The sequence below is a fragment of the Brachycentrus maculatus genome, unplaced genomic scaffold (genome assembly GCF_059751285.1).
Source record: "Brachycentrus maculatus isolate JH-2025_06_01 unplaced genomic scaffold, ASM5975128v1 h1tg000087l, whole genome shotgun sequence".
Classification (NCBI taxonomy): Eukaryota; Metazoa; Arthropoda; class Insecta; order Trichoptera; family Brachycentridae; genus Brachycentrus; species Brachycentrus maculatus.
In genome coordinates, this window is record NW_028280841.1 from 1,384,863 (window position 1) to 1,412,629 (window position 27,767).

The following is a 27,767-nucleotide window of genomic DNA, read 5'->3' on the forward strand; positions in this document are numbered from 1 at the left end:
CAGAGGGAGGTCACTTTAGACCTAATATGGTCGCAGTGACATAAGCAGGATGCAAATCCCTTAACCTCATATTAAAAAAATGGAGACAAACAATAAAAAAGATTCATTCATTCAAACCCTTATCTGCACCCCAATGGTGCATAGGGAACTGCATTATATAAACAGTGTTATCTTGATCGTTAACACACGAAGGAAAGGTGATCAGCCCTGTATTTCATGTACCAGTCCAGGGTAGTATTGAATAAATATTAGAGTGAAAAAATCACTTATATTTAGTTTACCCCCCCTGGGAATCGAACTCGGGACCTCCAGAACGGTAGCCGAGCGTGCTGACCATTACACTATGGAGGCGGACTGGCGAATAAAGATTAGATGAAATATATATCTTATTTTATCCCAGAATTCAAACGCACTACACAAGCAGTCAGATAGAACTCACCCTGGTGGTGTCCGCCTTGCCGGGCTGCCGCTCCTCGGGGGCGCTGTAGTCGCCGAGCTCGCGTGCCACGAGCGCGGAGGGCGGGGTGGGCGCCCCCCACAGCCCCTCCACGCCTTCGTCGCTCAGGTAGTCGCCCGAGCAGGGCTCGCAGCCGGCACAGTTGGCGCCCGTGAGGTCGGTGCAGGAGCTGCTGGCCGAGGGGGCCCGCTGCCCCTTCCCCTCGTCGGGGAAGAAGAACACTTCCACACCCTCCGCCTCTTCCCAGTTCTTCTCCTGGTTCGAGGCTGGGAACAAAACATTCATCTTCGTTCTGACTAATGGCTCTCATACATCTGCACCCATAGCGCTTAGAATTCTGCTTCCGATAATGTGGTATTAACACATTTCAGACGGGTGTTTTTTTATGCCTGCGGACCGCTGGCAACGGAATTTGATAATTGTGAACATATAGTTTAGACCTTAACCTGTTAACCAGGCGGTCCGCTGTCCAATTACGCAACTTGTAACGGGCGCGAAAATAGGTAAGTAAGTGTAAGTACATACCCATCACTGCTCATGCAGAACACGTCTACCACTCTCAATAGCCAAATGATACTGATTCACTCCGTGTCTTAAATTCATGTGGAGTATCTAATACCTTTGTTGTTGGAAAAATATACGTCCCGCCCGTTCCAGGGCGCGAACATATATTTCAAGGACGTATTCATATGTCCTACCCGTACCCAATATAGTTTACATTTGACGTATTTATGCGTCCCGCCCGGTTAGCAGAATAATCCTTTCTTTTCACCGGTAAAATACCTATCAAGGTATTTTTTACACCATATGAAAATGTGATTAAAAAACGGGAAAAATGTAAATATTGCTAAATCTTGCTTTTATTGACCATAGTTGAAGTTGAAATGTATCAACTTTGTAATGTTAGCTATGGTTAGTACCTAATAAAGAGAAAAAAATACATTGCAAGTAGCCGCCCTAGCTAGCATAGCGACACGACCACCCTGAACGACGACTTGTGCGCAACTAAAATTAGATCGTCGGAAACAGTTTGAAGCCGCGTGCGCCACACATACATACTCTGAGAAACTTTTGTGTATTGGTGATTCTATCCCCAATTTTTTTTACAATTTATTTCAATATATTTGCTGCAAATGAATAACATTATATTATAATACTTTTAGGTAACACGTTAAAGTATTACGGAGGAATACAAAAATTCTGAGCCCGTATCTATTATATTTTATATTGATATTCTCATTTTTCAAGTTGTAGTAAATATACCCCCGGAAGGGGAAGGTTAACGAAGAGGTTGGTACATAATATTTATATAAAAACATTAAATAATTCCTTCTTTTCTGACTTTGAAATTAGTCCTTAAGCATCAATCAACTGAACGGATAGAAATATCTTTCCCGTCTTTGGTATTTCAACTTGATCTTAAACTGCTCATCCCCCTTTGTAGTGTAGTGGCTACACCGGGGCACTTCTACAAAATTTGGTGGTGGTTTTACAAACTTGTACCGTACAACGGGTACTTGAACTTTGATGTGTTACTTGAGCCCAATACAAAAAAAAAATTAGATCTGTATTTTGTCTACAATAATGAACGTATCGACATGATTCATTGTTTCCCTGACAGGTGACACTTATTGTCATATACGTTCAGTATTGTAGACCGAATACAGATTTAATTTTTTTTTGTACTGGGCTCAGTAACACATCAAAGTTCAAGAAGCCCCGTTCTACGGTATTTATTTAGATTGGCAGTGACAGGGATATAGAAAGCTTTTAAATGTAAATTCTAAATTCTATCGCGATGCAATTTTGTTTCACATTTTCTATAAATTTCGCAACTTGGTTCATAAAACAAAAACAAAAAAATTGCTTTACAAGAAAAGATCTGGGAATGCAGTGAGATAGCTTTCGATTGAATGTAGTGTAGTGGCTACGTTGTAGGGGATGTTGGAGGTCGGGCACGAAGATGTTAATGCCTGGCGGCAGCCAAACGGTTAAGAGCGAGTCTGGCGGGTTTTCTAATAAACGGTAATGTGGATCCTCACCGCTAGAACTGACGCTCTCCTTCATCGCTTCCGCCATTAGGTCATTGACTTGCTGAACCTGGCTCTTGGACAGGTCACGAATATCCTCTTGGCGGTCCGAAACACCTATAAAATGTACAATTTTTAGACAATTTAATAATGCAAAGCATTAATAATAATAAAGCATTAATAATAAAGCATTAATAATGCAAAGTTAGTAAATGTCTTTTGACGACAAGGTTCAATCCGGTTGGGTAAAGTGTAGCAATAAAAAGTGGTCAAAACAAAGTTGTTTTATTTTATAGTTAATTTCTGGTTAAATCTAGTTATAGCCAATCTATACCCAACGCGAAAGTGTTCTATCAGATTAGGTTGGCGGTTGTGTTGAGTTGCTAGATAAGGTTTTGCGGGGTAAGGTTGGTGGAGGAGGGCTGGTGTTACCGATGAGCAGGTCCTGCGTGGAGGAGTCCATGGGCAGGCTGTCGGCGTCCCCCTCGGCCAGCAGGTCCCCGTCGGCCGCCAGGTAGTGGATGAGGCGACAGAGCGCCCCAAACGAGTCGGAGCACGTGCGCACGCTCACCTTGTTGTTTGAGGCGCGGAGGTCCACCCGCGGGGCGCTGGACATGTCCTGCAACATGTCATCCAATGACCAAATGTATAACCCCAAATTCATAGCTCATGTTGATCACTAATGAATTCACTATCGGGTCAACACCAAAACGGATATATCGCTCACTCCTTTCAAGAACGTCATAAATCAAAAATCGTCAATTTTCAGTTGTGCATGTTTTCGGAATGCCCAGAAAATGTACTATATCCCAGCAAAAGCGGCATATTTTTAACTTAATATTTACCCGCTGCAGGATAGAAAGTGTTGTTTTTGCATTTCGAAGAAAAGGTATTGTTTAATTTTTTTTTAAATATACTAAATATTTCTCAAATGGAGAAAAAACCTTCAGGTTTTACCTAAAAAAAATCTGTTGCGCAGTAAAAAGTTCAATAAGTGGCTTGACATTTGTTTTTAATACATTGTATTATATTTTTAAACTTTAATAACATTCTCCTGAAAAATCAAGTTTTTTGATTTATGACGTTCTTGAAAGGAGTGAGCGATATGTTTAACCTTTCCCTTACGGCAACGTGCAACGGTGATATGTATTTTGTACACCATATGAAAATGTGATTGAAAAACGGGAAAAAGTGAATATTGCTAAATGTTGCTTTTATTGACCATAGTTAAATTTAAATGTAACAATTTTGTAATGTTAGCTCTGGTAAGTATCTGAAAACGAGAAAAAAATACACCGCAGTAGTACATACATAACAGCTAGCGTAGAGACATGACCGCCGCGTAAGACGATCTTACTGCTCGCTACTGGCGCAACTAAACACGCTACAACATGCACGTGTACGCAAAGGATGGCACACATGCACACACTGAGAAACGTTCTAGATTGGTGATTTTATTTGTACTACTTTTATGTAATATGTAATTATATTACGGAGGAAAAAAAATTTTGAGCCCGTATCTATTATATTTTATAATGATATTCTCATAACTGAACGAGGAATAATTGAAAAGATTAGGAAGAGATCTTTACTGGTGGTATGGACATGTGGAGCGAATGGATAACGAGAGAAAGACTAAGAAAATATATGTGGCGAAGGTGAGAGGGAAAACAGAACGAGGACGACCGAAAAAGACTTGGCACGATCAGATCAATCAGAACCAAAAATCTGGCAGTGTCAAAAGTCTGCGTAATCGGAGGGCATGTGTGACTAGATGTATGGATGTGAAGGAGGCGAGGAATGTATGTCAGGACAGAAAAGTGTGGCGTTCCATCCTCTCTGCCTACGGCGTGATGGTAGTAGTATTAGTAGTATATTCTCATTTTTAAAGTCGAGTTGTACTAAATACATATCACTGGGAGGGGAAGGTTAATCGTCTACTGGTTCCCTGTGCTACGTATTAACACAGTATAGGCAGTCGATGATGTATGCGACAGAGAGAGTAGAAATGTCCTTCGACTAAGGCACAGTCTGAGTGAAGAGGACGCACCGTGTCGTTGAGCCTGAGGGACAGCTCGAAGAGGCCGAGGTCCACCACGCCGACGTAGTCCCTGCGGAGGTCCACGGGCGCGTGGCTGTAGCCCTCCGCCAGGTGCAGCGCGCACTCCTCGGCGATGAAGCGCAGGTTGGAGGCGTTGCTCTGCGCCACCACGTTGCTGGACACGGAGAAGCTGCCCAGCGTGACCACCGTCCGCAGCGGCAAGTGGAGGGGACTAAAGCGGCAAAGCAATCCATGTATTAACGGAAGAACTGCCCACAGTAATGCCGTACCAGCAAAATGGCGCGTTCAACAAATCAGCGGTAAGCGGGGTTAATTTATTCACATATCGCTCACTCCTTTCAACAACGTCATAAATCAAAAATCGTCAATTTTCAGTTGTGCGTGTTTTTGGAATGCCCAGAAAATTTACTATATCCCAGCAAAAGAGGTATATTTTTCACTTAATATTTACCCGCTACAGGGCAGAAAGTGTAGTTTTTGCATTTTGAAGAAAAGGTATTGTTGAATTATTTTTTTAAATAAACTAAATAATTTTCAAATGGAGAAAAAAAAGTGGCTTGATATTTATTTTCAATACATTTCATTATATTCTTAAATTTTAAAAACGGTCTCCTGAAAAATCAAGTTTTTTTATATATGACGTTGTTGAAAGGAGTGAGCGATATATATAAATGATAGTGGTACAGCTAAATAAAAAAACTATTTTCGTCTAGTGTCATTTTTGTACACAGTGTTTAATTATTGCCATTTCATGTATAAAAACTAATGCGATTCAAACAACAAAACAATATTATAGTACAAATGTAAACTTTTTGAGAATGCACACACCTTACACACCACCGAAACGGTATAAACTGATTGGGAGTAGATATATGCGGCAAAATATTGGAAAATCTCCTGAAAAAGGAGTAAAAGAACGCATTATTCGTTTCCTTGGTGAATCACCGAACTGCGCTGTTGACATATTGTTTGCAGGAAACGCTTAAAAGAGTCAGACTTACAAACTGTCCGAGAGAGCGGGAGACGCTTGTAAGCGTTCTATTCATTATTCTCATTTTTGGTAAAGCGCGAGAGATGCTAAAAAATATTGTACATATACATCGGAATCGGGTTTACAGTTACTTGCGATTAGTATACAATCCTAATAAGTAAACTAAGTAGGGTCAGGGTTGACGAAAAAAACCCCCGACAACAATGTGTTAAAACAGCATTATAAAGAGAAAGATTGAGGAAAAAACGCCAGGGATGCACATGCCCCGAATATCTTTGCGACTTCTATGACGACATGGGCTGTTCAACGTATGAAGAGCTGAAGAGGGTTCCGCAAAATAGACCGGAGTGGCGAAGATGTCATTTGTTGCTGCAGACCAATCCACAGGAATGAGACCACAGAAGGGGTGGCGTAAAGCGGGGTATCACAGTATCTAGACTGACCGGTAGTCGACGGCGCAGTCCCACAGGTGCACGTGCAGCTCGGTGATGACGGTGCTGGGCTGGTAGCCCGGCACCGGGTAGTCCAGCACGTCCAGCACATCCAGCACCTGGCTGAGCACGCTGTGCCGCAGCGCCGACATGCTGTGCCGCAGCGTGCAGCGCGACACGCCCGCCGCCACGCGCACGCTCTGGGGACCAAACAACAACTCCGCATCAGTTACAATATGTTATTTGCATTAGGACCATGTAGTAATATGATATATTGAACTTAACCTTTTACACGCGTCTTAGATATACCCATCCTCCCGTCACACGCGGCACTCCATTTGCGTAATCTAAATTACGACTTTAAACAATAATAACGTAAATATTTCAACAACCCGTGTTAAAGAAATCATCACCAACATTATGAAGTACGTTTCTAAATGTAAATAAACTCCTAAAACGTCACTAAATCTTGATAAATCATCGAAGATCGTTTCCCATACAAGGCCGGCGGCGCCATATAGACACTACATAAGTAGATGCATGCATATACACATCACACATACATACCGCACGTAAGAGCCGTGCGCGGGTACCGCACCAGACTGTTGCCGCCGTGAGCCGTTGTGGTTTTTATAGTTAACACTTGAAAAGGTCTTAAGGATTATACACACTAAACTTAAAAAGACATAAATAACGCAACGATTGCTCTTATATCGTCAGATGTTTATTTCTCGTGATCGCGAAAGCTATTTCAATGAAAACATATATTTCCGAAATTGTGGAGTCCACCTATTTATGTATTCTTGCCTTTTCCGTAAAATCGAGAGTGCTCATCTTGTATACTGCATATAAAAAATATTTCATGCTTTAAAAAAATCTTCGAAAAGTCTCGCTCTGTAGAATCTTCGGTTAATATTGTATCAGGATTAATACCTGAAGTGAAATGATCGAATTCATGTACTATTGGTACAAAAGGGACTGCATCCCACGAAATTTCATCCCCTTCTTCGACTTTTATCTCCGTATCGGAATCATAAATAGATTCGGCAGCTTCACTATTACTGTCGCTTCCGCTCATTTCAAAATCCGAGTCTATTGACTCCAGATTTTTAAAAATTTCATCACCGCTAAGACCAGAACCCGCCGTTTTTAAATCACGTAATTGTTACTATATTTTTTCTTGACACAACATAAATTACTTCACGAAATTTTTTTATGAATAAAACAAAAAAAGTTTAAAACACAATAAAGTTCGATTCACTTTCTACAGATATTAAAATATCTCACTATGCATTTTGTACTAAAAACAGCCACCACATGATTACTGTTTGCATATTAAATAATACTTCACGTCCTTAATAAATTAAATCAACTTAATAAGATTAATGATTTTTTTGAGTTTGAATGAGTTTTTCACATTCGCAAAATAATGAGTACTTATGTTTCAAGTCGGTGCAGGTCACCGCTTATCTGAACCAAATACGCGCTTACGTCACACGCTCGCTACGGCGCGGGAACATTTAAATCTGCTGTTGATTTAATTATAATTAGGGCTTGTCTTTAAAGTGTCGTCTGGTTGGCTGGGAACCTTATTTTAGAGTGATGCCAAAAGATGTCAGTAGTGTAATGATTCAAGATTTTTTAGAGTATAAGTTTCACCACCGGCCAGTATATTTTCATTCAAATATCGCGGGAGAAACTTTGCGGCTCCTATATGAGTCGCCCGCGTACGAGGCAAGCATAGGGCGACTCACCCGTGAGTCGCCCGCGGCCGTCGGGTTAACAGATCTATGAGTATTTGTAACCAAAAGTCCACATCAGGCTTCATTATGGGACAATTAGTTTATAAAAATAAAATCCTTCTTCTTATTTCCATGTTCGCTCCCTAGTCGGAGCATATGGCCAACACGAGACGTCTCCAAGTCACTCTGTCATGCGCCATCTCCTTGGCTTCCTCCCAGGTCAGTCCGGAGTCTCGAAGTTCCGCTGAGTATAGTCGGTGAATGGTCATCAGCGGCCTTCCGGGGCGCCGGAATCCTCGGGGTTGGAAGAAGAGACACGAGGGGTTGATGCTCTCAGGTGGCATTCTAAGGACATGTCCCAACCATGTCCACCTTCTCCTCTTCAGGACTTCCAGTATGAGGGGCTGTTGAGTTCTTCTCCTCATATCGTCATTCCCGACGAAGTCATACTAGTTTCTTGTTATAATACTCAAATGGTTAAAAAAAAGTATTTCATTTATAATTTGAAACATAGTCACATTTGCAGTGTGCAAATGCACAATACGAAGTGTGGCATTGCCCACCTTGAAGTTGGGGTAGTCCCGGCTGGGCTGCACGCTGACGGCCACGCTGAGCAGGTCGCGGCGGCCCCCGGCCGGGTCGCGCACGCGCACGCCGGCCCCTGAGGGACTGATGCAGGCACGCAGGTGCGCCGGGCAGGGGCTCCCGTACTCGCGGGGGGCGCTCCTCTCCTGCGGCAGGGGCACCAGGCCTGCCGGGGAGATGTTATTGCAGACATTCAAAAGGGTAATCTCATAAATTTATTTATAGATTTGGCGTTTAATTTGTAGTTCCATTTAAATTTATATATTAAATTTAAAGTTTAAATTAAATTACATTAAATTTAAAGTTTAAATTAAATTATATTAAATTTTAAGTTCCATTTTAATTTGTATATTAAGTTCGAGTTCGGGTTCGATTCCCGCCAAGTGCAAAATAAATTCAAGAAAGATTTATTTTCAATTGGTCTGGATGTTTGTGATGTATTTTTCACATTTACCTTCCCTATCCTTACTATGCTACCTGCAGACAAGCCTCTAATAGAGGCTTTGCGGGTTATTCCTTTTAATATATAAAAAAAAGTATGAAAATCAAACCGATTTTTAGAGTCAGTAGGACAGTAGTTTTAAAATGCTATAACAACGCGAAACAACCGTCCAAAATGTTATTTTTATGTGTTTTTATAATAAAATATAATTTAGAATATTATATTAAAAAACAGTGTTCGATTTTTATGACAAATAACTAACTAACTAGAGAGAGAGAATAGAACGCCACACCACTCTGCGAATATTATTGATCCAGCTGATTATTCTGACTCCTGACCCGACCACTTTCAAGTATTTTACATTGAAATTTGTTTGGTTTGTTTGTTTCTAAACTATTCCCACCCAATAGTGCATGGGGCACTACATCGTATTGAAGCAGTGCTATCCTGATCATAATATACTAATAACAACTCTATATTTTTTTGTTACTTGAATTTTTACTTGTAAAAGCCCTCTAGACATTTGTGTGAATAAATAAATAAATAAATTACTTAAATGAAAGCAAGGTAATCACTCCCCCCTATATTTATTATGCTATCAACCTTTATACATACCTGAATTAGTTTTACTAATCATCTGTCGATGAAAACAACTAGTTATTTTAAACTAGTCGTGTGTAATGAAATAAAATGTGTTAATTATTTCTTAAATAATCCAACTATTACAACTAAAATGTTGAATTATGCTTACAAATGTTGAATAGTTATAAAGTATTTATAACACCTGATATAATCAATATTTTCATTCATCGTTTTCTTGTAGAAAATTCGCCTTCGTAAATACATTGTTTTCACAAGTTGGTAATGAATGACGTCACAGAAACGATGGACTTATTTAAATATTGGTAACATTGCTAAATTATTGGCGGCTCTATTTGTTGATGTCTATGGTCCAACCTCCCCTCATATTTGTAAAACACAAATGCTAGTCTACTATTACAGCTCTATAAATGATAGACAATAAATCATATGACGTGATAAAACATTCATGACGTATGCGAACGCACGTTTTTCGTTTTATTCAAATATCTGAAGTTTAAACCTTAATATATCCCTTAGTTTTCTACAGATTTCAATAAGAATATTATCGATAGTCTTGTGATTTTTCATATTAATTTATTAGCCAATAAACCAACATCGTGACAAAAATTCAACATGTGTGATGCAAGAAAGATTGGGCCTTACCGCAATGATGCAGAAGGGCGTGAGTGGCCTGCACGGAGACCAGGGCTCTCTTGGGGTTCCCTCCCACCCCGCCCACGTGGCACAGGTTGAGCCCGCCCACGGTGAGCGCCGCCTCGCCCTGCTGCCCCGGCACCACCAGGTTCTGGGAGTCCTGATCAAACATATAATGCATCATAAATGAAAAGGATGGCATGCAGCTCTGTATGCCTTGCATCCATCCAATCGTTAATTGTGTCACCACTTGTTATTAGCACACCAAGGTATTTCTACCACCGGATGCTATAGGACGGGGAAGGGTAATTTTACCTTCAGCGCCAGCCTCATTTCGAAGTCAGAAAAGAAGGAATTATTATATGAATATTATGTACCAATCTCTTTATTAAGATCTAAACTATATGTACACATATCGAATCCCGTCGCCAGCGGTCCACAGGCGTAAAAAACACCTGTCCCAAATATGTGAAGTTATCAATCAAATCTTTAAGCTTCACACCACTCGGATATAAAATAACCCCTTTAAGCTTTCAAGATGATATATGTATTGATTTTATTTTTTTGTTAAATATATACACAAATACATCAATTTACAAATTCATAAATAAAGCAGCTTTTTTTGCACCCACAAAGTCACTTATGTAGCTTATCGGTGGAGTTCTTTTTACATATCGCTCACTCCTTTCAACAACGTCATATATAAAAAATTGTCAGTTTTCAGTTGTGCATGTTTTCGGAATGCCCATAAAATTTACTATATCCCAGCAAAAGCGGCATATTTTTAACTTAATATTTACGCGCTTACAGGGCAGAAAGTGTTGTTTTTGCATTTGGAAGAAAAGGTATTGTTTAATTATTTTCTTAAATATATTAAGTAATTTTCAAATGGAGAAATAACATTCAGGTTTTACCTTAAAAGATCTGTTGCACAGTAAAAAGTTCAATAAGTGGCTTGATATTTATTTTCAATACATTTCATTATATTTTAAAACTTTAAAAACAATCTCCTGAAAAATCAAGTTTTTTTATATATATGACGTTGTTGAAAGGAGTGAGCGTTTTGTTACATACATAATTGAATATGTAATTATATAGAAACAACAAAAAATTGGGTGCTTTTCTTTCACTACTCGAATTACAATCGCAATTTGAAATGCAAGTTAAATGCAGACATATTTTGCTGAATAATGGTTGCCAACAAAAAAATTATTAAATCAAAAATATTCTGTAACTATACAAAAGGAGCCGTCCGCCTCCGTAGTGTAATGGTCAGCACGCTCGGCTACCGTTCTGGAGGTCCCGGGTTCGATTCCCAAGGGGGGCCAAATAAATATAAGTGATTTTTTCACTGTCATATTTATTCAATATTACCCTGGACTGGTACCTGAAGCGGAGGGCTGATCACCTTTCCTTCATGTGTAAACCATCAAGATGACACTGCGTTTATATGACGCAGTGCCCTATGCACCATTGGGGCGCGGATAAGGGTTTTATTATTATTATTATTATACAAAAAGATACAATATTTTGGATTATTTCCATTTATTTTGGTAGTGTGAATTAGACATTGGCAATCGATTAATACCTCAATTCAAAAAAGCGCCTTTGAGGTAGTATTTTACGTAAATGGCGCTATATAAATTATATATAAGAAATGTTACTACTAACTTAGTTTTAATCATTTAAAGCTTATCATTCTAATTAGTACACAAATTTGGTTGTGTATTTTGTATTTCCAGCTCTTAATATATTTGACAATTTGGTATTAAAAACATAAACTAGAAATAAATATAATTTGAGAAAAAGTGACGAATACCTACTACTTTAATCAATATACTGTGTGGCAAACATATGCCGGGCATTATCCAATGTGACACAGACTGTGTGCCAAATGCGCATTAGGCATTTTCTGATGTCACAGACTGTGTTCCAAATGCGCGCTGGGCATTATCTAAAGTGTCACAGACTGTGTGCTAAATGCGCGCTAGGCATTATCTGATGTGTCAGAGACTGTGTGCCAAATGCGCGCAGGGCATTATCTGATGTGTCACAGACTGTGTGCCAAATGCGCGCTGGTCACTATCTAATGTATCACAGACTGTGTGCCAAATGCGCGCTGGTCACTATCCAATTTATCACAGACTTGTACCAAATGCGCGCTGGGCATTATCTGATGTATCACAGACTGTGTGCCAAATCCGCGCTGGGCATTATCTGATGTGTCACAGACTGTCTGCCTAATGCGCGCTAGTCACTACCCAATGTATCACAGACTTGTGCCGAATGCATGTTGAGTATTATCCGATGTATCACAGACTGTGTGCCAAATGCGCACAGAGTAAACTTACCCGAACAGGAGTGTGTAAGGTGAGTAAGCCCTTCCCGATTTTTAGGTTGAAGCAGATATTGTTTGTCTTCCCCGCTCTCTCCTTCATGTCCACGGTCCTGCCGGAGGACTTGGGTTTGTGCTGCTGTCTGGACTTCTGGTCGTACACCGAGTAAAACACATTGCCGCTGTCTTCCGAGGAGGACACAGAATCGCAGTCCGAATCTAAAAATTTGCAAGACACATTATCGAGTATTTTCATACAATTCTCTGATTTCTATATACAGCGAAACCTCTCATAACGGGTATAATTTGTTCCAGAATCTTACTCCTTAAGCGAAATATTTTTTGTTTTGACTAGAGCGGAAGTCCCGACTCACAAGTGAATGTCATTAAAAAGGGACTTGCCCTTTCTCTGTTACTCGTTATGCGAAATGTCGCTCGTGAAAGGAGTCAATTTTTAAAAAATAATCTATATTACAGCCAGACTCAGTCGGATCGAGTTATTTGACTTTGACATAGAAATTGTTGGTGTAGAACACTCACTGTAGTTGAGGGCGCTCTTGCACATAGTGAAGGTGGTGCCGTGCGCGCTGCTGGGGACGTGGCGGGGGACGGGGCGCGGAGCCGACCCCTCCCACAGCAGCAGATCCGAGTTTATGCGGTTATACAAAACCTCATACAGATGTTTAGAGCTGAAAAATTGATTGATTAAATTTGTCAACATAATTAATTGACAGGTCTTCTTTACTATCAACAAGAAACAACGCATCACCAGCGTACTTCAGTTCATACATTAGTCAGATCTTTTTGTGGTGAATGTCCTGCGCATTTACGAACATAGCAGTGTAACATCACCAAGCCCTTATAAGCGAGAGCGAGACGAGTACATTCTCTCTTTTGTCACCGAAACTGCAATTGAACTGTCGATACATCCTACACCTCTCTTTAAAAAAAAATTGTAACATTTTAATAATATTTTTGTGAATATGAAGTTTAGAATAAAAACCTGTAAATTTTAAGTTAATTGTAAACCAAAATCTTTTGTGCAAATAATCGCGGATTGTCAAGTAAGTTTGATTATTTATTCTTTTTATGTTTTCATTTAATATAAATTGCAACCTCTGAGGAGATAGTGGACGTGTGTGCCCCTGATCAGTGCCATTGGGCCAACCACGTACCCACATTTTGCTCCAACTCCAATATTCTGACCATTTAGTTCTTTCATCCAATTATCCATATATGGTGTTAATTATCCAATAAGGAACAGGATAAGAGAAGCGAGATGGAAGATGTCAGGTGGGAAAAGCAACGAAGAAGACAATAGTATGCGCTTGTGAGGAGAATGGAACCATCCAGACTCCCCAACATTGCACTGCACAGCCAACTCCGATGTAGGTGACTATTAGGCAGACCACCAAAGAGATGGATTGACAGCTGGGCATCACAGGAGGCTAATCCCTCTTAAAAATAGGCCACAAGACTAGGTCTTGTGGCCTATTTTTAAGAGGGATTTTTATGGATAAATCATCTTCTTGGTGTAGGCACCAAGAAGATGATTTATCCATATAAACAGCCAAGATGACATTGCACATCCCTGTTTAACACCTATAAACATGTTAAACCGCAATGCGAATGAACCACATACACAAATGCTATCCTCATACAAAATAGCTGTGCCTCTGATATGCCATCCATAGATTTATTATTTTGAGAAATAAAAAGACTTTGTTTTTTGATCCATTCAAATTTTTATTAACAACCAACTAGTTTCGGCAACAACCTGTTGCCCTCTTCAGGGTTTAATTTATGACAAAAAACAAAGTCTTTTTATTTCTCAAAGTAATATATCAATATGATCGACAAAATTAATGCTTTCAATATTCAAAACACTTCCATAGATTCATTTTATCCCTTCGATCATGACCTTTTTGTAAATCCATAAACGTGCAGGTTTTTTTCTTACACGTTATTCAGTCTTCTTATTGTGTCCAGTATTGAACAAAGGCCTCCCTCTTGGACTTCCAATGTCTGTAGGACGCGTCTCTCCTAATGTCATCGGACCATCTTGTCTGCGGCCTACCCACACTTCTAGGCCTCCAGTCAAGCACCCTTTTCATCCATCTATCTTCAGGCATACATGTCGCGTGACCTAACATGGCATACGATAAATAGTGACACCAGCCAGGCTCTCAAACTGTAGCCTATACTATGTCCAAAGGCATCAGCATGACTCACCTGAGTTGTAAACTAACTACAGGAAGATTGCACTGGATCTGGAGAAGGGAGTTCTTTATAGAGTAGTCCACAAACTCCGCCATCTCCGCCGCGTCGCCGGGTATCACCAGCTCTTCCGTTTCATCTGAAGTAAGAAGAGAGTCAGGTCAGGAAAGTTTTTTCTTCATAAAAAGATTTTTTTTCTTCTTCTTTCAGAAGACAGAGTGACTTGGAGACATCTCCAAGTCACTCTGTCACGCGCCATCTCCTTGGCTTCCTCCCAGGTCAGTCCGCATCTCGAAGTTCCGCTGAGTATAGTCGGTGAATGGTCGTCAGCGGCCTTCCGGGGCGCCGGAATCCTCGGGGTTGGAAGAAGAGACACGAGGGGTTGATGCTCTCAGGTGGCATTCTAAGGACATGTCCTAACCGTGTCCACCTTCTCCTCTTTAGGACTTCCTAAAAGATCCTTTTCATAAAAAGATACTTAAATATAAAAACTTTCAGCATAGTAATGAAATAAAACTCATCTTCAAACCTCTATCCGCACCCGATGGTACGTAGGGCACTGCGTCATATAAACACAGTGTTATCTTGATCGTTAATACATGAAGGAAAGGTGGATCAGCCCTCCGCTTCAGGTACCAGTCCAGGGCAATATTGAATAAATATTAGAGTGAAAAAAAACACTAATATTTATCTCCCCGGGGAATCGAACCTGGGACCTCCAATACGGTAGCCGAGCACGCAGACAATTACAATACGGAGGCGGATACTATACAAGTGATATTATACAAGTATTCTTTTTTTTTTAAATAATCAACATGTCATTCCACAAAGTTAATACCGAATCAATAAATAATAAATTGGTGAATGTTACACGTATGTAAAGTGATCAATTAAACGGCCTGTGACAGATCGTGAGCCCTGTAAATGCCCAGACTTTCGTATTCTTCTTCGTCTATATTGAGATTTAAAAAAGTAGGTGATATCTCAAAAAATTGACCTTCGTCTCCCTTCCCGTGCGGCGTGTCGCTCTCGTGGACCATCTTCTTGTGGCTGAAGGGGCCGGGCGGCGCGGCCAGCTGCTCCGCCAGCATGGCCGAGGACTGCCCCATGGCCCCCGGCTCCAGCCAGGACTCCAGCAGCGCGCCCGGCAGCTGCTCCGCCCCCGGGCTGCTGATGCTGACCCTGGAGAAGGAGACATGACCATCATAATAATCATAATAAATTAATAAAAATAGATTTTAGTATTACAAATATGTGGATATTACATGGGCCAATCCGTAGCCAGTTCGCCAGAAGTGCTCTCATCCGGTCCCGCCGTGCCCAGGTGGATTTCATTCTCCCCCTCTGATTCCTGAAAAAAGAAGAAGAAAAACTATCTGTAATGTAATGTTATGTAAGATTTTGATTAAAGTTGTTACATAATAGAGAAACCTCTATAACATATATTGTTTCTCAAATAATCATTTTCCCGGATGTGTCGTTTATTTCCCCCAAATTTATATCATACAAAAATAGATTGATGCCGAAAAATAAATACTACTAATATGGAAATAAATTATTTGCAAAGCCGAAAACATGCTGTTGGTTAACAAAAAGAAAACAAATGTCGATCACAGATTATTTACAATGCAATAAACTCTTATATTTTTTTGGTTCTGTTCACCTTTGTATTTTTTTTCAATAAATATTTTTTTTTACATCTAAAACTCGTATTCTTTTTAGAATGTTCACCTACTAATGGTTATGCAGATTGGGAGAATGGTATCTTTCATCTTCTTCAAACCCTCATCCGTACCCCAATGATGCATAGGGCACTGCATTATATTAATGCAGTATTATCTTGACTATTAATACATGAAGGAAAGGTGATCAGCCCTGCACTTCAGGAACCAGTCCAGGGTGATATTGAATAAATATTAGAGTGAAAAATCACTTATATTTATTTGATCCCCCCTGGGAATCGAACCCGGGACCTCCAGTACGGTAGCCGAGCACGCTTACCATTACAATACAGAGGCAGATATGATTTTATCTTTACTCTATTGTATCTCCTTGTGTATTGACTTCTTAATCCCGCATTCATAGATTATTATAATGGGTCCCTTAAAAATGTAAAATAGGGGTTTCACTGTGCATATATATTTAGTTAAATGGAATGACAGTTACCGAGTAGCAGAGTTTGAGTTGTCGGCAGCGCACTTGGTAGGTTCCGGCCTGCACGCGCAGCGAGGCCTCGGACAGGTGCGCGAGCAGCAGGTCGCGGTGCACGCGGCGCTGCCACCACGCCGCGCGCTCCATGTCGTGCGGCGGCCGCAGGTCCGCCACCGGGAACCTGACAACCACACGCATACAGCACTTCAGAAACCGGACAAGTACGCACACTGAACATTGTGGTTCCTGGTGGGAATACATACTGGGCACCTGACAAGAACACACATTGCACAGTGCAGTTCCTAGTGGAAACCCTGGGAATCTGACTGGCGCACACATTGCACACTGCGGTTCTTGGTGGGAAAATTGAGCAATCTGACAAGCACACATGTTGCACAGTGCGGTTCCTAGTGAGAGCACTGGGAATCTGACAAGCACACACCATTGCACACTGTGCTTCCCTGATGAGAATGCTAGAAACCGGACTAGTGCGCATAATACGCAGTGCGGTTTCCGGAGGATATAGTGAGATTTTACTCAAAAACTATAGAAATATATGTATTATTTTAAAATATTGACACACTAAACCCTTAAAATGAGTGATTTTTATATTTTTTTAATTAAAAAAAAAACTCTGACAACAATAACTAAATGTCAAGAAAGTACTCACAGCGCCATCTAATTTTAAAAGGCTGACATAATTCTAACACCTAGATGTATGGCAGTGTGAATTATAACAATTTCAGGCGACGAAAGGATGTTTCAACTGATGTGAAATTGTTATTGCGGAATAGTATGCATTTAAAGGTAAAAAAGTTTTTGCACCTAATCATAAAAGGCTAAATAGAGTGTCGACGAGGTGTGGGCAGATGGCAGATCTCCTGGCTCCGGAATATACCAGGTTGGACGGGGATCAGGACTGTCTAGAGCTGCCCGAGACAAGGACAATTACTCTTAAGTGATAGTCCTGACATGACACACACACAGTAGAAGAAGAAAAAGTAAAATATTAGATTAAATTTGAAAGAAGGAAAATGTATAATATAGTTACCTCAATCTGATGCACACTTGGGGACAAATGACCTTCAGTTGGCAGTTGGAGTCGGCTCCCTTGTCCCGGGGCCCGGCGGGGGCCAGCCCCTCGGGCGGGCTGGCGGCGCGGGGGCAGAGGGGCGGGGGGTTCAGCAGCGCGCACAGCCGGTCCGCTATGGATATGTCCACTTCCACAGTGCACGGCTCCAAGTTGACACTGTTATCAAATCAACAAGGGATTTATTATGTGGTAAATCAGTTTGAATAAATATTTGTGTCTTTTTTTTTACTTATTTATACTAATTCAGTATTAGCCTGGACTGGTACCTGAGCGAAGGGCTGATAACCTTTCCTTCACGTGTTAACGATCAAGATAACACTGCGATTATATGACAGGTGTCGTGGCGTAATTGGGTAGACGTTCGACTGCGAAACTGGCGCCGCGGGTTCGATTCCCGCCAATTGCAAAATAAATTGCTGGGTGTTTGTGATGTATTTTTTATATTTACCTTCCCTATCCTTACTATCCTGCCTGCAGACAAGCCTCTAAATGTAGTGGCTTTGCGGGTTATTCCTTTTTAAAAAATAAAAAATAAAACAAATGCCCATTGGAGTGGGGATAAGGGTTTGAAGAAGATTTATGTACTTGGCGTCAGCTGTTTTCAGTAGACTTTTAATTCCATTTAATTTACCCTCAAACAACAGTGTTTTCTATTTACATATGTATTATTGTTTTGGCATCTTAATGTAGGTGAAGAAGTATATGGAAGTCTGGGCATTTACAGGGCTTACGACCATCATAGGCTAGTTTAAGTGATCATTGTGGGTGCTGATAAGGGTTTGAAAAAGAAGAAATAAGTTTGCCGACTACTACGCTGACTGATCTTTAATATGAATGGAACATGAGCGACTCGGCTGCAAATGGCAATGTTCAAGGATCTTACAGCATGGTATGCTAGTGTCTAGTGACAAGTGTTCTCCCTTACTTGATTTCTGTTTTAGGATTGATATATTTCCTCTCTCCCGAGACTCGTATGGCCCTCTGGGTGTTCTTGAAATGTATCTTGACATCGGGCGTCTTCCCCAGCGCGTTTGCGAACCCGGATTCACAATCATCATCATCATGGCCCTTCTTCTGTTCTGCAGATTAATAATAATAAAAAAAACAAAACGTTAGCATGAAGTTAACACCCATTCGATTCCCAGGGGGGTCAAAATAGATATGAGTGATTTTCACTCACATATTTATTTAATACATCGCTCACTCCTTTCAAGAACGTCATAAATAAAAAAAAACATGATTTTTCAGGAGAACATTTTTAAAGTTTAAAAATATAATACAATGTATTAAAAATAAATATCAAGCCACTGGCAAAATCGGTGTGATATTTAACAACTTTTATTTTATTTGATTTAACGGAATAGACATGTATGGTCATTTATTTATACTTTAAGGTTGAAATTAAATTTAGTAATTTATATGTTTATATGTTTTTTCTTTGTGGCACATTCGCCTTCCTCTTTTCAACAACGTCATATATAAAAAAACTTGATATTTCAGGAGATGGTTTTTAAAGTTTAAAAATATAATACAATGTATTAAAAATAAATATCAAGCCACTTATTAAACTTTTTACTGCGCAACAGATCTTTTTAGGTGAAAATTGAAGGTTTTTTCTCCATTTGAAAAATATTTAGTATATTAAAAAAATAATTAAACAATACCTTTTCTTCAAAATGCAAAAACAACACTTTTTGCCCTGTTGCGGGTAAATATTGAGTTAAAAATATGCCGCTTTTGCTGGGATACAGTACATTTTCTGGGCATTCCGAAAACACACACAACTGAAAATTTACAATTTTTGATATATGACGTTCTTGAAAGGAGTGAGCGACATATCACCCTGAATTGGTACCTGAAGTGCACTACCTTGCTTTCATGCAATTAATAATCAAGATAACTCTGCATGGATATGATGCAGGGCCCTATGTACCGTCGGGTGCGAATAAGGGTTAGAAGAAGAAGAATGTATGAGAAGGTGTACGAATGTGGAATAGGCAAAGATTGTGTAGAATTGGTGTGGCGTTGTATTCTCTCTGCCCGAGACGGCGTGATGGTTAGTTGGTTAGAAAGAAAGAGGACGGTGCCTCACCGGGCGGCGTGAAGGCGAGGACGGGGATGGGCGCCAGTCCAGCCAGGCACTCGGTCAGCTGCAGGCGCGGCGCGGTTAGGTGGCCCGCCAGGCAGCTCCCGGAGCAGGTGCTGCGCTCGCTGGCCTCCAGCACCAGGGGGGCCGCTAGCGCCCTGCGGACAGAGCCACAACCCATCATCACCTAACCCTCATTTTTATATTTTTTTTATTGATTTGGCGTTTAATTTGTAAAACTCCATTTTAATTTATGTATTAATTTTAAACCAAACAGATTTTTTGAGTCTACTCAGTTGTATTTTACTAACAAAAACACATAAAAAAAATTATTGCGACAATTGTTTCGCCTTGTTAGGGCATTATCAAACGAATGATTTTCGAATGACATTCGTTTGATGATGCCCTAACAAGGCGAAACAATTGACAGAATTTTTTTATTTTTTTAAATGTGTTTTTGTTAGTAAAATACAACTTAGTAGACTCAAAAAATCTGTGTTTGATTTAAAATTAATACATAAACCTAACCCTCATATAGTCTATTTAGATAGCGCTTGCGGTTTCTCAGTATGTGCAATGCGCTACTTGTACTCACTCAATTTAATTTACCAACATTAAATTTTAACATCTAGTGTAAGAGACGCCTACGTTCGCACAAGACTGTATAAACTGCACAGGGGGCGGTCTCTTCTGAGAAGTTTTTATTTAAATACTACTATTTTAGTTGGGTAATATATCCAAAACAAAACAAGAGAACATTATCAAACACTCGAGTGTTTGATAATGTCCTAAGAAGACGAAACGCGTCACGTATTGACATATACATAAATAAATGTAGAATTCAATTCAACAAACCTTGTTTTATTTTGGATATATTACCCAACAATTCAATATGGAATTCTACCAACTGTCTGCAGTTTCAATAAACTACTATTTTTGTCACTGCCCTCCTCTGCTCAATAGTCCAAATTAAACACCTTAACGACCGCATGTAAATGTAAGAGATATATGCCTATAATCGCATGCATTGACGATTTTGTCCAAAAACTCATCTGTAATAAACATAGAGGCAAAACCATTTACATTTTCAGAGTTTTCTGGAAATTATTAAACTCCTGGAGTTCCACAAAAGCTCCGATTGTTTCGTGGAGTGTCGGCGTCTGACCAGTCCATCTCATCAACATCCCCGGCAGAATCATCTTCAGAATCACTCAAAACCATTTGCATAAAACCCGAGGACCTCTTATAACTTAATTATTTCAGAACCACTATCAGAATCACTATCAACTTCACTGTCACTTCTCTCAATTAATCTTCTCTTTAATATCTAGGATCTTCTGAAAAATATCAAAACAAATTCAGTCGACCCATAAAAATTTAAAATTTTAGAAATGAGATACAAACACAACTCAACTGAAATCAACTCATAGCCATGACACAAACCTTTTTAAGTAGCGTGAATTTATTTTTAATGAACAAATGTCTTGATTTACTCAATAGATGTCATTGAGTTCGACTGCTTATAAACTCGCGAAAACGCGGGACCGGTCCTTAGCGATCAGTGCAAAACTCGCACAAACGCGGGTGGTCATTTAGCTATTAAGATATAATGTCACAGCTGATTCTCATCATTTCAGGCAAGTTACGCATTTGTTGACTTATAATCAGTATCTGAACTCTACGACTATCGAATAAATTTAAAGTCCGATTGTTACCTCAGGTGATTCAAGGTGACGGCCTCTTGTAAGAGTTTGCCGGTTTCCTCCAAGTCTCTGGTGAGAGCGGAGAGCCCCATCTTGCTGAAGAACTCTTCGGCGACCGACTTCATCTGTTTCACGCTGGAAGCCGCCAAGCATTCGCCATTCCCGGAGGCGGAAAGAGTTAGGATATCCTACAAATACAGTTGCATTGAACAAGATTTTATTTTAGAAATCATACAAACCTAGTTTTTGGGTTAGAACTGAAATATGTATACATAATACTGAATTATCTAATAAGATTTAAGTTTCGTACTGACGATTCTTGGTGTAACAGTATTTTATATAATAAAACAAAAACTTTTCAGTTTTTTCCACATTTATTTTATTTGACTAGAGAACGGGTTTCGTCGTTACCGACATCATAGGGCTGGTGGGAGGCTAGACAAAATTTTATATTATATACACAATAAAGCAGGGGTTGAAAACGATGATTTTATACACATTTTCTGACAAAAATTCTTTATTTCAAAATTATATGAAATTATCGTTTTCAACCACTACCTTGTTGTATTAATAATAAATAATTTTGTACAGCCTCCCACTAGTCTGATTATGTCGGTAATAACAAAACCCGGTCACTAGTCAAATAAAATAAAAGTGGAAAAGACTATATCGTAGTCATACAGGAGGATCATTGACTATTTGATTATTATTACTAGCTTAAAATTGCCCTGAAAAAAATCCCAAAGGATTTTAAACTTGGAAGTATAATATATTGACTTGTTAAAAATGACTAACTGCATTGATGTTTATTTTCTCCCCAAGCAAAAGTGACTTAAATGGCCCTCCTGAACATTTTACGTTTTGTTAGTTGGTCTCCTGTATGACTACGATTTAATTGTTGTTTTATCATATGATTTATTTTAAATTGGTCTGGGTGTTTGTGATGTATTTTTCACATTTACCTTCCCTATCCTTACTATCCTACCTGTAGTCGACTCTCTTAAAGTAAGGGCTTTGCAGGTTATTCGTTCAAAAAATTATTGTTTAATGTTTATAATACTTACCTCGTGTAATAATATGCAGGCGAGGGAAGCAACGCGAATATGGAGTTGGGATACTTCCGCTGATGGATCTCCTTCTGCAGTCTGCGATCCTGTCATCATAAGTATGCTTAAGTGCGCAATATTCAATAAAAAGACAGTTACGATCAAATAAATCAAAGACACTATTTAACCTTTCCCGGAGTATGGACGTAAATTAACGTCAGTGTGAATTATCCTCAAAGGAGTATCGACATTAATGAACGTCAAAGTCCGTCTGTCAGTTGGTATGATGTAACTTGTAGAGCAATGACATCTGTGGATATTTGTATGTAATTTTGTCATAAAATAAAACCTAGAGATAGTGAGTTTTAATTTTTTAATCATTTTAACATAATTTCTATCTTCATAATACATAGATTTCGTGAAAGAAAAAAAATCATGTAAAAAGAACCCACTCCCCAAAGAAGGTCGGACATCAATTATTGTACTCCATGAAAGGATAAATATCACTTTCTTTTTGTTCGACACAATTTTATCATACTACGCACAGTGACACCTTTGATAACGCCAAACTGGCATTCGGGACACAGTTTGTGAAGGTAGGGTTTTTGAGTTTCTATCATGAATCATTTGTTGAAATTAATTTCAATTAAATAACAATGTTCCCACCAACACGTGAATATAATAAACAATTTGTATATATAAGTAAGTTACAAACAATTTAGATAAAAAATTATTTACTTAAGCTTTAAAGAAGATGAAATATTTAATTGAATATGCAATTAAGCCAAAAAAAAAATACAGTGTGCTGTATTTTTTTTTTGTACAAGTATTTGGATACACACAAAATTTTATAGGATAGTTTAGAAGTCACCTTTCTTCTTTGACAAGTTTGGCAAAGAACTTGGCACAATCAGGTATGCCAAGTACTTGAAAGTGGTTAGGTTAGGAGTCATAATAATCGTCGGGTATGTATGAGGAAATGCATGAACGTGGAAGAGGCGAAGAATGTTTGCAAAGACAGAGACGTGTGGCATTCTATTCTCTCCGCGTAGGCATTATACGCACCTCTGGTAGCACTGCGGGAAAGCAGCGTGATGGTTAGTTAGTTACCTTTCTTCTTCTTAGTGGTGGTCGCCAGAGACCCGAGACTGCTGGCGGTGGACCCCACGCTGCTGCTGAAGGAGGACACCATGCTGTCCCACACCCCCGGGCTGGGCTCCTCGCGCCGCTGCAGGGGCAGGAAGCACTCCTCTTCCTCGGGGTCGCTGTCCTCTGCAACACACACTCCATGGAGACTGGCCACCACAAAACTTGAACATACCTACACCCCGGATTGATCTACTACAAACCTCCTACTAGCCTCACACAAAAGAATTATGGCAATTTTTTTCTTCAAACCCCCATCCGCACCTGCATAGGGCACTGCATCAAATAATTGCAGTGTTATCTTGATCGTTTTAACATATGAAAGAAAGGTGATCAGCCCTCCGCTTCAGGTACCGGTCCACGGTAATATATAATAAATATTAGAGTGAGAAAATCACTTTATATTTATTCGAACCCCCCCTGGAAATCGAACCCGGGACCTCCAGAACGGTAGCCGACAGCTGTCTGGCAAGACAAGGAAAATGACAGATAATGACAGCTACTCGTCAACTGACAAGACGAGGTTGGTTTGGAGAATTTCATTTTGTGAAAAGTCAGTTATCAAACACCATTGACTGCAAACATTACTGTCATATAGCAGGATATGCAAAGTGCGGGCCGAAGAATGCATAAATAAGGTGGCGTTAGTTACCCATGTTGGCGTTACTCCAGCCATGGGCGCGGGAGAGACCCCTCCTCCCGCTAGCGGCCGCCAAGCCTCCCAGCAGCTGGGCTTCCACGCGCTCGTAGTCCGCCGGCTTCATGGGCTTGCACTTCATGCCGGAATGTCGGGAAGGCACGTTACTAAACGGCAATGATAACCAATATTATAATGCAAATCTAGCTTTCGCAATATTGCAAATGTCCAAGTAAATATAGTTCATTTTAATTTTGGGATCTTCAATCTCCCTAAAATACCTCGATAATTAGTCATTAATATTTTTTGTAATTTTTATACTTCGGGGATGCTTCGGCATTTTTAATTTTAACACATTGTTGGCGGGCGGTTTTTTCATCAACTCCGACCCTATACTCAGACATTCGGCCGCCTGACCCTCAGTATGCTAATCACATGTAACCGCAAACCCAATTCCAATCTGTACAATGTTTTTTTGTGTCTCTCATGCTCTAAAACAAGGGTGGCCAACCCGCGGCCCGCAGGCCCCATGCGGCCCGCCGGGTGTCTACTTGTGGCCCGCAGAGCAAATCACACATTTTTTTTCCTTTAGTGTACACAAAACCACCAAAAAAACATTCCATCGTGCGTAGTTCGTATAATATCCTATATGTGGGAGAATTTCACCATTCTGGCAATTTCAAGACCCGTAATGGCGTCAAGTAGTATAGACGTTGGACTAAAGAAGCGAAGAGTAACAGAAGAACTGAGAAGTTTTTATGACAGATGGACTATAAACTATTTTTTTGTGGAATTTAAAACAAAGCCAACATGCCTGATATGCAAATGATTCTGTTTCTATTTTGAAAAAGTATAACATTAACGGCATTACGAGGCTAAAGATGCAAATAAGTTTGAAAAGTATCTAGTAAATATGTTTATATATTTTGTATTACGGCCGGGTAGGAAATCTCATTTCTAAAATCTGGCCCGGCTACTGAAAATGTTGGCCACCTATGCTCTAAAGCAAATAGAACGCTTTTAAATGTCTCCCGCTCTCTACCTACAGCATGTAAAAGACGCATTTAAGCGTTGCCCGCAAACAATATGTTAATAACATTCAATATTTCTATGAATACCGCTGGCGCCATTCACATACCACGTAACTTTAAGACACTTTGGGTGAGGTGGGTTTAAACAGGCCACTAGTGTAATACTAGGAGACGAAATTGCCATCTTAAATATTACCTGCTGTCTTCCAAATGAGGAGACGCCAGTCCTTCGGCGAGCTCCACGAGGACGTGGAACTGCCGGGGACTGAGGAAGACTGCCAGGGAGCCCAGGGTGAGCTGGAAGTCCACCTTGGGCCCCGCCGCTTCCTGAGACTGCTTCATGCGAACCCTCACCTCCTGCCGCCCCGCCAGCCTCGCAAACACTATCGGTTCCGGCTCCAGAGACAAGTTGGACTGGTTTCCGAGATCAGGAGAAATATCGGACTTTGGCTCATTCAAGCTCTTGTACATGGTATTGCACGACTCGTACAGGCTCTGGACGTTGATGTTGTCAATATTGCTTCTCTGCAGTTCCTCCGAGAACTCTTCTTTGCCGTGGGACGGTTCTGCGATGACGGAACGAGAAAATGTCCGCGCCTTTGAAGGGAATTCGTCAGTGTGGAAAGTTACTCCTTCAAACGCTATTTTTTTCGTAGTAAAAGTACTGACGATATATGTTTTCGAGTTATCAGAGTCCAAGAACTCAGTCGGCGGGTCAGAACCTGCCTCGTCCAAATAGTCAATACTGAAAATAAACAAATAAAATACATCAATTAAAACAACTCAAGATTTAAGTACAATTAAGAATTAAATTTTTAACATAAAGGGTAACACAGAGAGCAATGGAGAGAAGGATGGTTAACATATCCCTTCGGGGTCGTAAAATTAATGTTGGATGAGGGAAAAGATTAAAAGGCTCAAAGAATCACGGAACTAAAGTGGAACTGGGCAGCTCATGTGGTACGTATATCTGAAGATAGAAAAAGTTGCTTGACTAGAGGTCTAAAACAGAATGCAGAAGCGTGGGTAGGCCCCAGACAAGATGGTCCAATGACATTAGGAAAATGGCGGGCCTGCACTGAAAAAGAGTCGCATCCAACAGTGAACTGCGTAAGTCCAAGAGGGAGGCCTTTGTTCAATACTGGACACAAGAAGAAGGCTGAAGTAAGTCAGTTAAAATTTCATTTATTGATTCGGCAGTCACTTTATGGCAATATTTATCAAGTTTCCACTTGGTAAATACCACTATTTCTTAAAATCTATTGTGATGTCAGTGATTAAGAATTATTTGCGGTGGGTGTTCTTTTTAGTACTAGCCGCATGACGTTTGTCAAGCTTCAAGATAATATGGGTCATTCCAACGTAATGGCCATTACAATGAATGGTATAATTGTATAATGGTATAACATTCCATATAATTTTTATGGCCCATTTTAATCCATTAAATACATGAGCAATTGAAATATAAGAAATTGATTTTACTTAATTATTCACTAATTTGATGATAAATCTTACAAAAAAACCAGCCAGTGAATCTGGGGTTTTTCAATGAGTAAAATGAATGATTTATAAATAATACATAAGATAAACATACTTCTTGATATGAATTTCCAAAGCCACGCCTGTATGACTGTCTTTAGGGACATGCTCCATCCTGATTTTGGTATCGGAAAATCTGACTTTCACTCGACACAAAACTGAAAACAAACCACAAAGCAATTATGTATTGCTATCATATGTTCGCAAGGGAGTGCCTTCCATAGAGGGAGAAAAGCAGTGCCTATCTTAACTTACCTGCGTGACATATAAAAACGCAACCAGTACCTAGCAGACCTTACTAAGTATGTAGTACCTAACTTACCTTACTATCTACCTCTACTGCCTATCCTAGTAAGTAGAACCTAGCTTACCTTATAACCTACCTCTACTGCCTAGCCTAATTAATTATCTGTGCACGCCACTGTATGTTCGTGATTATGTTGATGATTTTGGTAATGACGAAATCCGGTCAATGATCAGATAAAATAAATATGGAAAAAACTAAACAGTTTTGGTTTTATTATATGAAATACAATTCCACCAACAAATTTCAGTACAAAACTCAGATTAAGATGTAGACTATCAGTGAAAGATACATTATAAGCCATTAAATTTAAATTAACAGTAAAATCAGGACACAATTTCAAACATTTTCCACACTTAGTTCTTAAAAAATAAATTACAAATATGGTTTGGCAGAAAGCCTAGAGCTTCCGTATCTGATCCGGGAATGTGGCGAGAAACTCACAAAGACCGTGATCAGTTATATAAAGGGTTATATTCTCGGAAGATTTTTTAAAGATGAAA

The 27,767-nt window shown here is 39.8% G+C and overlaps 1 protein-coding gene across 1 annotated transcript in view; it reads right to left on the reverse strand.

Annotated features, from left to right (window-relative positions):
- Positions 1-27,767, reverse strand: part of Atg2 (Autophagy-related 2) — a 42,471-nt gene that overhangs the window by 12,098 nt on the left and 2,606 nt on the right. The window contains exons 4-25 of the mRNA XM_088257795.1: positions 27,016-27,118; positions 25,618-26,166; positions 24,406-24,557; positions 23,718-23,879; positions 22,626-22,714; positions 21,574-21,749; positions 19,865-20,016; positions 18,698-18,851; positions 17,731-17,928; positions 16,695-16,860; positions 15,794-15,879; positions 15,526-15,710; positions 14,544-14,667; positions 12,852-13,000; positions 12,328-12,530; positions 9,986-10,136; positions 8,277-8,464; positions 5,984-6,171; positions 4,538-4,760; positions 2,920-3,106; positions 2,500-2,604; positions 440-723 (exon numbers count right to left, since the gene is read on the reverse strand). Coding sequence (XP_088113921.1) covers positions 440-723; positions 2,500-2,604; positions 2,920-3,106; positions 4,538-4,760; positions 5,984-6,171; positions 8,277-8,464; positions 9,986-10,136; positions 12,328-12,530; positions 12,852-13,000; positions 14,544-14,667; positions 15,526-15,710; positions 15,794-15,879; positions 16,695-16,860; positions 17,731-17,928; positions 18,698-18,851; positions 19,865-20,016; positions 21,574-21,749; positions 22,626-22,714; positions 23,718-23,879; positions 24,406-24,557; positions 25,618-26,166; positions 27,016-27,118 — 3,974 coding nt within the window. The remainder of the gene's footprint in view (positions 1-439; positions 724-2,499; positions 2,605-2,919; positions 3,107-4,537; positions 4,761-5,983; positions 6,172-8,276; positions 8,465-9,985; positions 10,137-12,327; positions 12,531-12,851; positions 13,001-14,543; positions 14,668-15,525; positions 15,711-15,793; positions 15,880-16,694; positions 16,861-17,730; positions 17,929-18,697; positions 18,852-19,864; positions 20,017-21,573; positions 21,750-22,625; positions 22,715-23,717; positions 23,880-24,405; positions 24,558-25,617; positions 26,167-27,015; positions 27,119-27,767) is intronic.